Raw genomic sequence first — 15,577 nt, 5'->3', positions numbered from 1 at the left:
ACCATTTCTAAATTTAAAAACAAAAAAAATCAAACCTACCTTCCACAATTTGCTTTATCTTTCTCTTTCATTATTTGCGAGTCAACATTTTTTATAAAAGAAAAAAGACAAAAAACTATTATAATTTGTTATGAGTGGAAGTTAACCAAAGGGTACTGTAAGATAATTTTGTTATCCTTTTAATAATACTATATAATTATTTTTAGATATGATAATTCATATATATGGTGTTATATAAAATATTAAAATTTATGTATTAAAATTATGTTTTATATAAAAATTACGTGTTATAATTTATATCAATACAAAAATATAAAATATATACTTTTAATTTTATTAAATTTAAATATAATAATTATTAAAATTTTAATTTATATTATTTTTATATTTTATATTTATATCATATTATCATATTTTTAATTATCAAATCTAATAATTTTGTCAAAATAAGAGCAACTACCATCTTTATTGGATGAACGGATAAATAAATCGAAAAAGAATATTATTAAACTTACATTAAACTCTCCGTTTAAAGGCGGGCTCAGTGACGGCACATCCAAACATTTAAAATTTGCGGACCAAATTAAAATTTATTCTTTTAGATAAAGTATTAGTACATAATAAGATACTCGAAAAAGTATTAATAAACTATCGCTTCATTTAAATAAGTTTTGACCGAAATAAAACAGGACCAATCAATACTATTATTTTATTTTTACAAATTACAAGCCACCAAAATTAAATAAATAATTTTTTTTTACATAATTATAATTATTTTTATTATTTGTGATAAATTTTGACTTGATCAACTTCCACTTATTACAACCACTTAGACTAAAATTGTCTCAAATAATGACGAAACTTCGTGAATCTAGTCAAGAATAGGGATCATAATGAGTCAAGTGGAATTAGGTTTTCGTTGAATCAAAATTTTTAATATTTATATTTAAATTTGATATTAAAATATTATTTTTTTATATTTCAATCGACTCATATATTTATAAATTATACTGTTTCAATTCAAAATTAATTTAAATTTTTTAATTTAATATAATATTTATAAAATAATTTTTATTAAGTTAATATTTTAAATTAAAATATTAAATAATAATTTTATTAATATAATATATATAATTAAATAAATAATAAAAAATATATTTAGATCAAATCGGGATAGTATCACCTAAAAGCCGATTATGATCCAAACCTATCTTTAGAAAAAATCTGATTTAACTTTTAATTTTTTAAAAAAAAAAGCCTAATACTATTAAATAGGATGGATTAAAATATGTTAAATATAAATTATTTTGTCACCTTTAATAATAAAGAGAAAGCTATTGAATAGGACTATTTTTCTTGTATTTTACTTTTCATAAAAAAAAAATCAAAACCAAAACCAGTTCATTGAAAAAGATGACCACTTTTGATATAATCGATCCACCGTGAACGATAAAGACTTAAGTCTAATGACGATAAACATTTTGATGATTACAAAGCACACAGAAAATTACTAGGGGTAAAACTTCACGACAACAACTCATATCAATATAATTTTATTTAAACAATTATTTTGTGAATTTTAAAAATTTATCCTATTATGATATTTTTAAAACTCTGTTGCCACATATCGTATTATTATATATTTTTAAAAAATAATATATTTATATAAAATGTCAAATGATATGCGATAATCTTCTAACATTTTTTGTGAATTTTAAAAATTCATTTGTTGTTATAAAAATGAACTCACATATTATTCACATTGAAAAAGGAAAAAATAAGAAGTAATTTAATAAGATTAAACTAAGATTTATACTATGGTATAAAAAAGATTCATGAAATGTTTTTGATAAAAATGGCAAGTGATTTAAGATTTTAGCATGAAAAAAATTGTAATATATTTCATTTTGGGGTCATAATATTGACTTTATGAAAGAATGAAAATAATTGATCTTTAACTTCCAAATGGGACTTAAGAAAAAATTATAACCGTCGATATTGGAAGTCAAAGTCCTAAAAATAGGACGGTGGCTTGAAAAAGAAGACTTTTGCCAATTGGCGAAGCACATGACACGAAAGGAAAAAGAGCCAAATCAAAACAGAAGAAAAGAACAGAAAAACGAAAACATTAAGAAAAGAAGACTTGTGGAGATAGAGAAACCCCAAATCCAAAAAGAAAAAAAAAGGATAAATAACCAAAAAGAACAATTTCTTTTTAAAATTACTATCATGTACTTTTTTCGCTTCAAATTAAATGTTCGTTTTTATTATTTATTTTTGGGTTAAATTTAATCAACTTTCATTGTCATTTTTGTGAAATCATATGGACTTAAAATTAAAAAAAATGATTCGAAAGTTTTCAATTTAAAATTTTTAAAAAATTATTTGTCCGAAATTTTAATTTCAAAAATATTTTAATAAATGAGGGCAAATGTTGGTTTTTTTTTTTTTTTTTAAGTAATTGGACTTGTTATATTATTAACTATACGTTAAAATATAATATTAAAATATTTTTAATAGATTGGTTGTATTTAGTTGTTACTTATTATTTGTTTTGATATAGAATTATTAGAAACTGGAGACCCAAAAGAAAAAAGGCTCGTGTAAAATTTTAACAAAAATAAATAACAAAAATTTAACTCACTACTAAAATAATTATTTTATATAAGATAAAAATTTTCTCTTAAAAACAATTTTAAAATTTAATTTATAAAATAATTATTTATTTTTTTAATATAAACACACTTTCCTTTTCTTCTATTTTTAAAAGTGAAAAGCAACTAAAAAAAATTAATAACCAAACGAAATTAAGATATTTAAATGATAAATTTTTATTCTATACGTAAAAAGTAAAGTTTTTAAAAATTAAAAATAAAATCAAATAGTAATTATTATTTTTCATCAATATATGTAATAAGATATGTTTCAATTATTCTTATAAATAAAAAATTAAAATTTAAGAATAAGATTTACATTTTAAATTTATTAAAAATTATTTTTGAAAATAATTTTATATATTACTTAAATTAAACTTGAAATATAATATATTAATTAAAATTTTAACTTTGCTTATAGCACCTAAAACTCGATATATAATATTTCAAAAAAAATTAACGTTTAAAATAATTTTCTTTCAAAGATATAAATAAAGAAGGGATAATACATATCTTTAAAAATTGAAACTCGTACGTCACCTCCCAAGTACAAAACAATGAAAAAAAAAAAAAAAGAACGTGACAAAGCAAGAAAAACGAGCGACGTTTCTTTCCCAAATTTGGCTTGGACTCCTCGTGCCCTTGCAAATAAGACGTGTCGTTTGCCATTGAAAACGCGCATTCGCATTTCTTTACTTTTTTCCTTGTTCATGGGTTTTGGCCTACGCCTCCTCTGCCTTTGACTCCTCTCTCTCTCTCTCTGTATCTCTCTCAACGTTTACATTCTTTAAATCTTCTTTGAAATAGAAAACCAAAACCCGGAAAAACCCTTTTTTTTAAAAATCAAAACCAAAAAAAAAAAAGTTTTGAAAGTTTAAGAGACAGAGAGAGGGAGAGGTTGTTTGTAATTGTGAAGGATGACGGATCTAAGGAGATTGGCGTTGGCGGTTGTGACGGTGGCGGTGACGGTGGTGGGTGAATTTGGTTGTTGTAGTGTCGGAAACGTGGTTACTTTTGATGTAAAACATAAATTTGCAGGTAAAGGAAAGAATTTAAGTGCATTGAGAGCTCATGATATCCGTCGTCATGGTAGACTTCTCTCTACTGTTGATATCGATCTCCCTTTAGGTGGCAACGGACAGCCTTCTGAAACTGGGTTAGTTTTTTCATTTTGAATATATTTTCTATGTTTAAAAGTTTATATTTCTTTGTTGGGTTATTGCTTTTATGAATTATTTTTGGTTATATATGTAAATATTTGTGCCTTTTTTTTTTTTTATATGTATATTTGAAGGAATTCTTCAGGTGAAGGGAATTGTTATTTTTTCTCTTCCTTTTCAAAAGAAATTCGGTTTGGCTGAATTTTGATGTTTTCTCTGTGATGATCGTTATGAGATCCAATTACTGCCAAAAAGGATTAATTTTTTTTTCTTTGGAGGGTCAACTGTATTGAATTAGTTTCATCTTTATGTAGTATAAAATTCAGCTGTTTAAATTCCATGTACCATTGTTTATATGCTTAATTGCTCTCAAATTCCATCATATACATATAAAATTTTAAAGCTAGGTTATTTGAAAAGCAGCTTGCTTCAGCTAATGTTAGCTTAACATTCAGCTGACTTGCTCTATTGGATATATAAGGAAGAGGCTTTTATTTTGTTTGGATAACAGTTTGCTTTTGCTATATATTAGGTTGCTAAATTTTTTCTTCATTTTCTTAAATTTTTTTCAGGCTTTATTTTGCTAAAATAGGATTAGGAAATCCATCAAAGGACTATTATGTGCAAGTTGATACTGGAAGTGACATTCTATGGGTGAATTGTGCTGGATGTGACAAGTGCCCCACAAAAAGTGACCTTGGTGTATGTTCTTTCTGTAATTTGATATTAATCTCTGTAGATTTTATCAGATATGTAACAGTCACAAGTATTATGTCATAGTGTAAATTTGTGGTTGTTGTGTTCTTTGGAATTATGATAAACTTTTGTTGAGAAGACATTTATTGTTTTAATTATTCTATTGCAGATAGAATTAACACTATATGATCCAACGAAGTCCTTCAATTCAAGCCTGGTTTATTGTGATCAAGAGTTTTGTTCTTCAACATATGATGGTCCACTCCCTGGTTGCAAACCCAATCTTCAGTGTCAATATAGTGTTGTTTATGGTGATGGAAGCTCAACGGCTGGATACTTTGTAAAGGATGTCATACAACTCCAGCAGGTGACTGGAAACCTTCAGACTAGATCTATGAATGGGACTGTTGTATTCGGGTTAGTTGGAATTCTGATTTTACAGGACATATTTTACTTTACTGTCATTGTTGCTTCTGCACCTTGTTCATGAAAATGGCCCTTATAATGATGGTTGGTCTATTAAAAAACTAAAGGCTTGTTTGGTTTGAGAAAATGTTTTTCTGTTTTATTTTTATTTTCTGGAAAGCAGTTTTTGTTCTCTATTTTTTTGTTTTATAGAAAATGTATTTAGTGAACAAAAACAAAATTTGTTTTCTAAAATGCAAAATAGCAAAATATGGTTGATATTAGTGTACAATTTTTTTTTACAAAAAGAATGATTAAAGAAATAAATAAAATATTCAATGATATTATCGATGATTTTAAACTTTTCAACTTTGTTTAATAATTGTAAAAGGGGTTTGACTGTTTGATTGAAAAGAGACAAAAGAGATTATAAATAATTCACGATGCCAAGTATATTTAGAGACAAAAAAGAAGCAGTTATGAAAATAATTAATATTATGGCTTCTAATTATAAATGTATATTTATTAATTAATGGCTTCAAAAAGTGTTCAAATATGGGTCAACTTCTTAACTTGCAAAACGCAAGCTAAAAAGTAATTAGTATCATGTGTTTTCATTTTCATTTTTGTTTCCTAAAAACTTGTTTTTATTTTCAATTGCCAAATACATTTTCACTTTTGTTTTTCATTTTCCAAGAAAATGAAAACTAAAAAGGCCTCTATTTTTTAAAACCAAACACTACCTAAATGTTTAGTAATTCGCTTGAGCATGGCCTTGTCTTTGAAGCTGGCTTTCATTCGTTACTTGACCTAGGAACATCTGTTTCTAACCATTTTCTATCCTAGATAAATCTATTATGTGCAAATAGATGGGTGGTTTCACTTTGGTGCTCACAGTCTAACATTATTCAAATATTCATAGATTTGTTGAGCAATCTTGTCACAAACTATATCATACAAAGGTTGTTTTTAGTCCTCCCTAAGTGTTTGGCTGTAATATAAGAAACCACTGTTCCTCGGTGTGGTAAAATATCAGTTTTGTCTTAGGTTAAAATATTACTAGACAGGAAGAAAATGGGGGTTAAAGATGTTGCAGATAGCCTATGCAATTTTATTTATTTTTTATTGTTTCACCAACTTCTTTAAACAAGACTGTATTTGCACTATCAAATTTAATTACCGATTAATTAAAATATGGTGTGCATCAGTTCCTACAGTGTATAAATTCCTCCACGTTTGTGGTACCTCGATTGCAAGAAATACTGAATGAGGTCTTGTTTTTATTCAGCTAATCTTCCTCCCTCCTCTTTCTTCTCTTGCTTATTGGTTACTTGCATTAGTTTGGACTGAGTCAATCTGGTTGATTATCTTAAAATTCTGTTCACCTTTTCCTGTATTTTTGGTGCTCGTCCTTTTCTTTCTCTGCTAGTTCTTCAACATGTTGTTGGAACCTCCCCCCCCCCCCCAAAAAAAAATAAATTAATTAATTAAATAAAATAAATCTTTAGAGGTATGATTTGAGAGATGGGCTCAGTTTCTTGATGTGTATTGGTTGGAGGGGTGGAACAAACTTTGTCATTGGAAGCATCTTTAACTGCACTGCTGTTGATATGCACTTTTGGTTATTTATGTAATTTATAAATTTCAAAAAATTAGAATTTCCATTTTCTGGTTAGGTGCGGTGCTAAACAATCTGGGGAATTAGGTTCATCAAGTGAAGCACTAGATGGGATACTTGGATTCGGACAAGCAAATTCATCTATGATTTCACAACTAGCTGCGGCTGGAAAAGTGAAAAAAATGTTTGCTCACTGTTTGGATAATATAGATGGAGGTGGAATCTTTGCAATTGGTGAAGTGGTATCACCAAAAGTGAATACAACACCTATGGTCCCGAACCAGTAAGTTATCTATCTTTAATTTCTTAGTTTCTTCAATATGTATGATATTTATAACTGATGACTTATAATTTAAAATTTTCTCATTGGGGTGAAATTGTGAAGATGAAATGCATACACTATGTAAAAATTAGTTAAGATTCCATATACCTTTGTTTTTGAAAGGGTTTGTATTTGAAAGGGTATAAGAAGGTGCTATTAAAATTCATAAATTCATATGGGTATTTTAAATTACCACTAATTGGAGATCCTGTAAATCCTTGAATTTTTTATTAATTAATAATCATGAGAGTCATTTTTAGATATGTTTTATCTCCCAATTAATACTATAAACAAAATATGCCCCTGAACATCCCAAATTTCTCAAAAAAAAAAAAAACTTTATCTTTTTGTTGTCCATATAAGCTCCTATTTTATGATTTTTTTGTAGATAAACCCTTAAGTTGACAAAAAGATGTCACATGATACATAAACTTAATGGCCATTAGGCTTATCGTCAATTGACATCCTTTGCATCCGTGGTAGATGATGTGGCCTTTTTTGACGTGGTGAAATTGGCTGACTGGAATGACCACATCTCAGGCGGAAGATTTTTCCACTCAATCAATTTCACCACGACAGGAAAGCCAATAGAAGTCCATGTGTGCAGAAGATAACTAGTTGATCAATGACCGTTAAGGTCATGTGAAACGTGACATTTTTTATCAACATAAGGGCTTATTTAGGTGCAAATCATAGAAAATGGGCTTATTTAAGAAAAGAGAGAAAGTTCGGAGCCTTATATAGTATTTTAGCCTTTATACTAAATTTGAAATCCAAATCCCTTCTTTCAAATTCAAGTTCTAAAATGCAACCTTAAAGAAAATAACCCAAAAAGGGGAAAAAAAAAAACTACTGAAACAAAGACTTACTATTGCAGTTAGTGTTGTACTATATAACTGCTATGGTAATGTGTAATTTAATTTTTTGCTTCTGCATCCCCAAGAAAAGGGAGAAAAACAGCATGCATCAAAGTGACTTGATCAAGATATTTCAAGTAAGCAAGGAAAATAACGTACATGAATACTTCTTTCTCCTTAGGAAATAACTTTTCCTAGAGCATTACTTTTTAATTTAGTCATGGTTAATTTATTTTCTTTTTCTTTTTTTAAATTAACCTAGTAATGGATCATCAATTAATTTGATTGACATGTGAACAAGCGGGAGAGATCATGTATAAAATTGTGTAAGGATCTTTTCATTGATCTATACCGTATAAATAATTTCTGGTGTATCTCATCCTTAAGAAACATTATAAATGCTGTGATTCTTTCAGGCTGTAGTAATAAAATATTTTAGTAGATCATGAATGACAAATTTAACCATTTCACTCTTAGGTCACATTACAATGTTGTAATGAAGGCAGTTGAGGTTGGTGATGCTCTACTAAATCTTCCAAGTGATATTTTTGCCAATGGAGATCAAAAAGGAACAATAGTTGATAGTGGTACAACCTTAGCATATCTTCCATCCGCAATTTATGAACCACTAATGTCTAAGGTAAGTATTACTCTTACCTTACTTTGATTTTGACATTATCTGCCACTAATCACGTTCTTTCTGTCAATTAGATTGTCTCCACGCAGCCTGGACTGACATTGCATACCATAGAGGGCCAATTTGCTTGTTTTCAGTTTGGATCTAAGTAAGCCACTTGATGCAATTGTACTCTCTGGCATATATGTCAGGAATGCGTATCATTTGTCTGTGTTATGGATAATAACACAATGCGAATTCTATGCTTTTAACTTCTGATGTTCTAAAATTTTTTTTATATTTTTCCCCACATTTACATTAATTTGATCAATAAACAGTTATGATTTAATTTTCTTGCTACTATATAAAAATATTTTTCTTCAATAATACTGGTGTTTTATGACTTGTTTTGCTGACTTTATCTCTAGTCTTTGAAACTGATAGATATCTCATTTGGATTCAATTCCAAATTGAAAGTATTGTTAACTAATATTTCCTAATACTACCACTAAGGAAAATGCATTTGACCTAGGATGTAGCTCTAAGAAAAAATAATTAAGAAGTTGAATATTCTGCGTTTACAAGCCTGATTTTTTCTAAGAGCAAGAAGTAGAGAGATGAGAAGGCATAAGTTTACTGCAATTTTTTCTTAATTTGAACAACCAAAATTACCATAAAATGTTGTTCTAGCTTGGAATCTCTAATGAGTTAGAGAAACATTACAAAATTCTAATTAGTGATAATTAGATATTTCATCCTACTCTTATCAAAAAGATGTATCATGTGGTTGTGACCTGTATGTCAAGAGCACATTTTTACTTCACAGTTGTTTCTTGTTTTCTTTCTCAACTGTTGTTCTTTCTTGCTTATGAGAAATCTTACGAGGAAAGGAGGGATTATTATATGTTGCCTTCTTCATGAGCCGAAACATCTTTGAAAATTGTTATTGATATTCTACTAGGGAAAAGCGAAAGAGAAAATTTGTGATCTATATTCTGTTTACCTTGGTAATTTCATTTCTTTAACTTATGGCCTGGTTACTTGTGTTGGATTGATCAATACCTTTTATTTGAGACTTACTGGTTCTTTTTCTTCTTCCTTTCCGATGTTCTTGCAGTGTTGATAACGGATTTCCTGCTGTAAGGTTCCATTTTGAAGATTCCCTTGTTTTAACAGTTTATCCCCATGACTATCTGTTTCAAATTCGCGTAAGTACAATTTATTTCTTTTAATCATTTTATGATCCACAAACATGGTTCTCTCATATCTTAATGTAGATATTGGAAGTATTATGATGCAAATCAAGTTAGGCATTTTACGAAGGGAATGCTTTTTTTATGAAGAATACTAGCCAATAGCCCATAAAGTTTCATCATATGGTCAAATATTTGTTTCTCACCATAGTTATCATCTTAATAATATATTTTTTTTATATAAATTATGGGTTCTGTGCCTACATTAAGATAAGAGAGAACTTCCATCTTTAATATATAGTTCATTGATTTTCTAGGTAAACTTCTATGGCTGTTCTTAATCTTTCTATCAACCTTTATGATTTTGTAAACATCTTTTACTTTAGCTCTTTTTTGTTATGGCCTACCAAAAAAATTTCTACCTTTTAATACTTCTACTTTTGACACTGAATTTTGATCAAGAAGTAATTTCAGTAGTTTTATTTATGGTGATATTTAATTCTATCTTTTGGTAGATTACTTTTCTCACATATCCATAAATTATTGAATGCTTATGCCTTCAACTAAAATATAAATTGTGGAGAAATAAATTCCAATTACTTTGTCTGAGTTTTTATTTTGAAAAGTATTGAATTAAATTGATTGACCAAGTCCCTTAATGACAATGCGCCCTACCTGGAAGTTATGTAACTGCTATTATCGTACATCCTAATTTATCATTGCTACAAGTACTGGCACTTCTGGGAATGCCAGCTTTTAACTTACAATGCCTACATGGTAGGTCCATTCTTTATTGACAATACCATCAAAAGAACCCATTAAACTACAAACTTACCAAGGAAAGAGAGAGGACTGGGTGAGGGAGCAGCCAGAGGGAGGGAGACAAAGAGAGGGAAAACAAAACTGGTTCATTCAAGGATGATGATGGTGATGGTTTTTGGCAGAGAAAGCTACTTGAAAGTTTAGTTCTTTTCTCTTTTGTTTTGTTTACTAAAAGTAGTGGAAAGTATGATGAGAAGTGAGAAATATTATAAGTGAACAATATCTGCTACTTTTCTTCTTTGGTCGAAAATTATGAAATTTTATGTGCCATTTTGCCAAAAAGTAATTTCCCTTGTGTATCCCAAACAAGTAGGCGTGGCATGAATGCTCAAGTAGCAGGAAAAGCAATGTTTATAAGCATACCAAAGGTGGCTTCTATTCCACCCTTATGAGGTGGCATTTGGCAGGTCCGGGTTTAAACCCCAGCAGTTGCAACCCCTTTCACTATTCCCAAGCTACGGTCTCCTATGTACAAAAAAAATGTGGCTTTTATTTGTCATAAGCTGACAGCATGCACTAATAGCCTTATGTTCCATGATAATCTTATTGTCAACTGCAAAGCTTGTTGTGTGGAGTTTTTCTCTCTGTAACTGGTATATTTGATAAATAAGGTGGTTCCATCTGATTTTTACTTCTTCTAGTTTCAAACAAATTACCAAGGCCAGAAAGAATAATCTTTTTGTAATTATTATTACTATTATTATCATAATCTTTTAATTATTAGTCGGCAGCCAATTGTCAAATTGGTTTAAATAATTTATTTCAATATCTTTATTGTATCAATCTTCATTTTTTGTGGGTTTTGCATTAAGATATCACTTCATGGCTTTCTGCAGGAAGATATTTGGTGTTTTGGTTGGCAAAACAGTGGAATGCAATCTAAAGATGGCAAAGATATGATTCTTTTGGGAGGTATTTTCTAGAACTACTTGTACTTATGACCTGATTTGTCGTTTTGCTTGCAAAATATAAATGTGCATTGTCTTTGTGCTTCTGTTGATCTTATGCTGATGTTCTTCTTTGATGATCTAAATTGCGCATGTTAAAAAGAGTTTCAAGGTTTATCTATAACAGTCTAACAGAACACCTTACCTTGCAATTGGCAATTTTTATAGGTGGCAAAATAAACCCAAACTTGAAAACCTGCCCGAAGAAACGTGAACCTGAACACAAACCAATTTGCATTAACTAAGAAAGGAAAGCTCCGAACCTAAGAAACCTGAATTTGAAATGATATGAACTCAAGATAACCTGAACCCAAATGGATCAGAAACCGAAAATCATGCTGTAATGGTTAGAACTTACATAAGATCTTAAGTGGCCTGAAACTAGCATAAACCAAAAGCAACCAAAATTCGAAAGGACCTGAGTTCAAAGAACTTTGAACTCAAAATGACCTGTGATGACTCGTACCCATAGACAATCCGACTCAAACCCACACATTTGCCACCTTTAGTAATCATTAATTATCCCTTTTTTCCCTGTCGGTCATCCATCAGCAGAAGTAATATCTTCGTAACTCTATCACCTTCATAGACATAATAGCCTTTAAACTTCTCCTTCCAAAGGGAAGACCAGAAAATGAGTTTTACAAACCATAATTTTTTTTTTCCCATAGTATGGTTTATAGGAATCTTTTTTTACATCATGTAAAACACTTTCCATGATACAAACGAACTTTGGTTTTGGGCATATTTGACTAATAATTCCTGGCACCCCAACTTACCCTACCTTATAATTTATACTATAATGAAAGTCTTGTTTGATAGAAAGATTAAATCACATAAAGTCAACGAATGAGATGGGTTCATTAAAAATTCACAGATGAAAAAATGGCAAAAAAGAAAGCATTCATTCTCTTTCTATATCTTGCATCTATAGTATTTTTGCCCTGGTGGATCTCTCTTATTTAGTCAAAGTTTGAAATCTTGGATTACTAATTGGTGGAATGCTAGGCAATCCGAAACTTTTTTGAATGATATTCAAGAAAATATTATTATAGAACAATTCATAGAATTAGAGGAACTCCTTCTGTTGGATGAAATGATAAAAGAATACCACCTGAAAACACATCTACAAAATCTTCGTATAAGAACCCACAAATAAACGATCCAATTGATCAAGATGCACAATGAGGATCATAGCAATATGATTTTGCACTTTTCACAAATCTAATCTATTTCTTTATTCTAAATGGTTATTCTATTTTGGGTAACAAAGAACTTATTATTCTTAACTCTTGGGTTTAAGAATTTCTATATAATTTAAGCGACACAATAAAAGCTTTTACTATTCTATTTTTAGCTGATTTATGTATCGGATTCAATTCGTCCCACGATTGGAAACTAATGATTGGCTATATCTACAAAGATTTTGGATTTGCTCATAATGATCAAATTATATCTGGTCTTGTTTCTACCTGTCTAGTCATTCTAGATATGATTTTTAAATATTAGATCTTTCTTTATTTAAATTGTATATCTCCGTCACTTGTAGTTATTTATCATTCAATGAATGACTGAAATTCTACTTAATCCAAAACCTATAAATGTGAATTTTAGTGTTCCTTCATGCTGCATCTATGTGACTGGTGATTGGTGGCTTTAATCTTCTGAAGAATACTGATGAAAAGTAGAAGTTTAAATGGAAAGAACATAACAGTTATTTCTTTTGGCTAATGTATGTTTCTTTTAATGTGCTACGACATGAAGAGGAGAATAATCTAATGTGAAAGGTTGTGGTACCAAATTTCATTTATTTAACTTCATTATAATGCAGATTTGGTGCTTTCAAATAAGTTGGTTATTTATGATATTGAAAATCAGACCATTGGATGGACTGAATACAACTGTGAGTACTCTCTATGTTAAGAACTTTATTATTTTGGTTGAATTCTTCAATAATTTATTTATTTGTTTTGCTTATTGTTTCTCAATTATTTATTTATTTGTTTTGCTTACTGTTTCTACATTTTCCATGTTCAAGCTTGCATTGACTTCCTAAATATGGTAGTTTAGTGAATTATATAGTTCATGTAGTAGGATATTGGGATCTCCTCTATGGTCTTCTGGATTTTTACTCTACTTTTAATTTTTATAGTTTAACAATTGTTAACTAATAGTAATAATTTTCTTTTTGTTCCGAATTTCATATCCACCTTTCAATTTTGAGAATTTTCAAAGCATAATATTATTTCCTTTTTTTTTTTTAATACAGAAGGTTCTTGCTTTTTTGTACTTCATATTAACTTTTTTTTATGATTTTCAAAACGAAAAAAATTGGCAATAGAAATTATTAAACACCAATATTAAAAAAAAAAAAAAAAAAGGTTGCCTTTGATAACTTGTATTTAAAAGAAAAGATTTGGATTTCAAATTAAGTATAAATTGTACGATAAAGCACATATAAATATTAACTTCTACACTCAAATTCATGGATTTGTTGGATCTTTATTAAGTTGTAAATTTGAAATACCTATAGCTATTTATGAATTTGAAACTCATTTTCTTATATTCTTTTAAACATATAGGTATATTGAATCTTATTTAATTTGTACATAGTGTCGGCATGTCATTCTCATAATCATTCCCATAATTTATATGGTATAACTAAATCTACACCCACTATCAAATCATCTTTCCAAACATAACATCTAATATAAGAAAACCCTTAAGTTAGCTTTTTTCTTTAAAGTACATGGCAAGTCAAACAAGGACATTCAGTTGGGAATGGAGGGACTATTTGTTGCACAATGACATGCGCCACTTTTGTCACTGTCCTCGTAAGCATATCGATTTGCTTACAATTTTCTTTCTGTCATTAATGTTAGCATATGCATTTTCTGCAAGTCAAGTCGAGTCAGTGTCATTGCCAACCCCGTGGCCATTTTTACCCAGTCTTTTTACTGTATTTATACCACTTTCGTGAAAAAATTCATCGTGGCAGGAAATTGGCTTACAAAATGTGTTATTGTGGTTAATTTTAGGCTCTTCAAGCATCAAGGTAATGGATGAACAGTCAGGGACAGTGTATTCTGTTAGTGCCCATGATATTGGTTCAGCTTCCAGTTTGACAATTGGAGGAATTCTAACATTATTGTCTATACTAATTGCTTTACTCCACAGTTCTATAGCTTAGATTGTTGCAACCAGTACAGCCATTCTTTGGTTCTGTTGTACCATAGTTTTTTTTTTTTTTTTAATGAGAATGTTTGGTTTTTTGTTGTTTATTTTGCAACTCAGAGATCTCACGTTTTCATTAATTTTATAAAGATATATTTTTTTGAAAACTGTATTTATTTGCTGCAAATAAACTTGTTAGTTCATGCTGCAGAGTGCCACGTACAATTCTGGAATATCAACTGCATTAAGTTGTCTTCATTTTAAATTTTCGATTTGTTTAGGTCATCGGTATCTGATGAATGATAAAATCGTTTCCATTAGTGTAATAGGCATTTTTTTTATAAAAATTGTCGTTAAAAAAAAACAGTGATAAAAGTTATTGAAATTAAAATAAAATAGTAAATTTTAATGTTAACGCATAAAATAATGATAAATTTAGCCTGAATCTTAAAAAATTTTAATAAAATAAATCAAATAAATAAATTATTCAACAATTTAGCACTGTATAAATAGATAAAATTCAATATAAAGTTCAGATCAAGTTCATATGTAGTGGACGTTGAATCTGAAATATAAAGGTATCTTGATTTATTTCTTTTCATTAAGATATATATCATCGGCAGATCGGCTTATTGATATTAGCCTAAACTCAGAGATTGGCAAATAATCTTAAAATAGGGACCTGAAATCTAGGCATAAAAAATGATTGAACTTTTTTTTGAAATAGAATCAGATTGAAAAGTTTTGCTGTAAATTTTTTATTGCAAATTTAGAGTTTAATTTTTTTTTATTACAAATTTAAAGTTTAAATCAATTAGCAATCAATCTTAAAAAATAATATCCAATAAATCTAAATTCGAATCTCATCACTTAAAATTAATTCTCTTATTTTCTAATTATGGCCAACATCTTTTAGAAACTCTTGATGCCGTTTAAAATAAGTTATTGCTCTAATTCTTCCATTGCTTTGTTGATCACTAAGAGCCAGGGAATAAATCATTGTGCATGGGGCTGAAATGAGTTCATTTTTATTTGCTACCTTGGACTGTTTGCAAGTACAACTGCCTGTTTGGCCAGTTTAAAATGGCATCAGTCATCATGTATTTAAGAAAA

General features: G+C 29.0%; 1 protein-coding gene across 3 annotated transcripts; it reads left to right on the top strand.

Moving 5' to 3' along the window:
- The first annotated feature begins 3,332 nt into the window (after window positions 1-3,332).
- Window positions 3,333-14,636, top strand: LOC111294604 (aspartic proteinase 36-like). 3 transcript variants are annotated; one of them, XR_016327453.1, is made up of 10 exons: window positions 3,333-3,810; window positions 4,387-4,516; window positions 4,680-4,927; window positions 6,592-6,816; window positions 8,190-8,352; window positions 8,424-8,497; window positions 9,446-9,536; window positions 10,303-10,481; window positions 11,180-11,255; window positions 13,122-13,138. XR_016327453.1 is itself a non-coding variant. In XM_022888028.2 (10 exons), exons 1-10 carry the CDS (start codon window positions 3,572-3,574, stop codon window positions 14,478-14,480), a joined length of 1,470 nt encoding a protein of 489 aa, XP_022743763.1. In that variant the 5' UTR covers window positions 3,333-3,571; the 3' UTR covers window positions 14,481-14,636. The 3 variants fall into 3 exon arrangements, 2 of the variants coding, with proteins under 2 accessions (XP_022743763.1, XP_089599465.1); XM_022888028.2 differs by lacking the exon at window positions 10,303-10,481 and adding an exon at window positions 14,329-14,636 and having other exon boundaries at window positions 13,122-13,193; XM_089743339.1 differs by lacking the exon at window positions 10,303-10,481 and adding an exon at window positions 14,289-14,636 and having other exon boundaries at window positions 13,122-13,193.
- Window positions 14,637-15,577: the final 941 nt, after the last annotated feature.

Source organism: Durio zibethinus, chromosome 14 (assembly GCF_047325235.1).
Source record: "Durio zibethinus cultivar Kanyao isolate XHJ-2024 chromosome 14, ASM4732523v1, whole genome shotgun sequence".
Lineage (NCBI taxonomy): Eukaryota > Viridiplantae > Streptophyta > Magnoliopsida > Malvales > Malvaceae > Durio > Durio zibethinus.
The sequence above is the reverse complement of the archived record's forward strand: the minus strand, read 5'-3'. Positions and strand labels throughout refer to the sequence as shown.

Excerpts from the sequence above, each read along its gene's own strand:
- LOC111294604 (XM_022888028.2), top strand. The coding sequence starts at position 3,572 with ATGACGGATCTAAGGAGATTGGCGTTGGCGGTTGTGACGGTGGCGGTG. Across the intron at positions 6,817-8,189 it reads ACACCTATGGTCCCGAACCA|GTCACATTACAATGTTGTAA; the intron begins GTAAGTTATCTA and ends TTTCACTCTTAG. Across the intron at positions 13,194-14,328 it reads TGGATGGACTGAATACAACT|GCTCTTCAAGCATCAAGGTA; the intron begins GTGAGTACTCTC and ends GGTTAATTTTAG.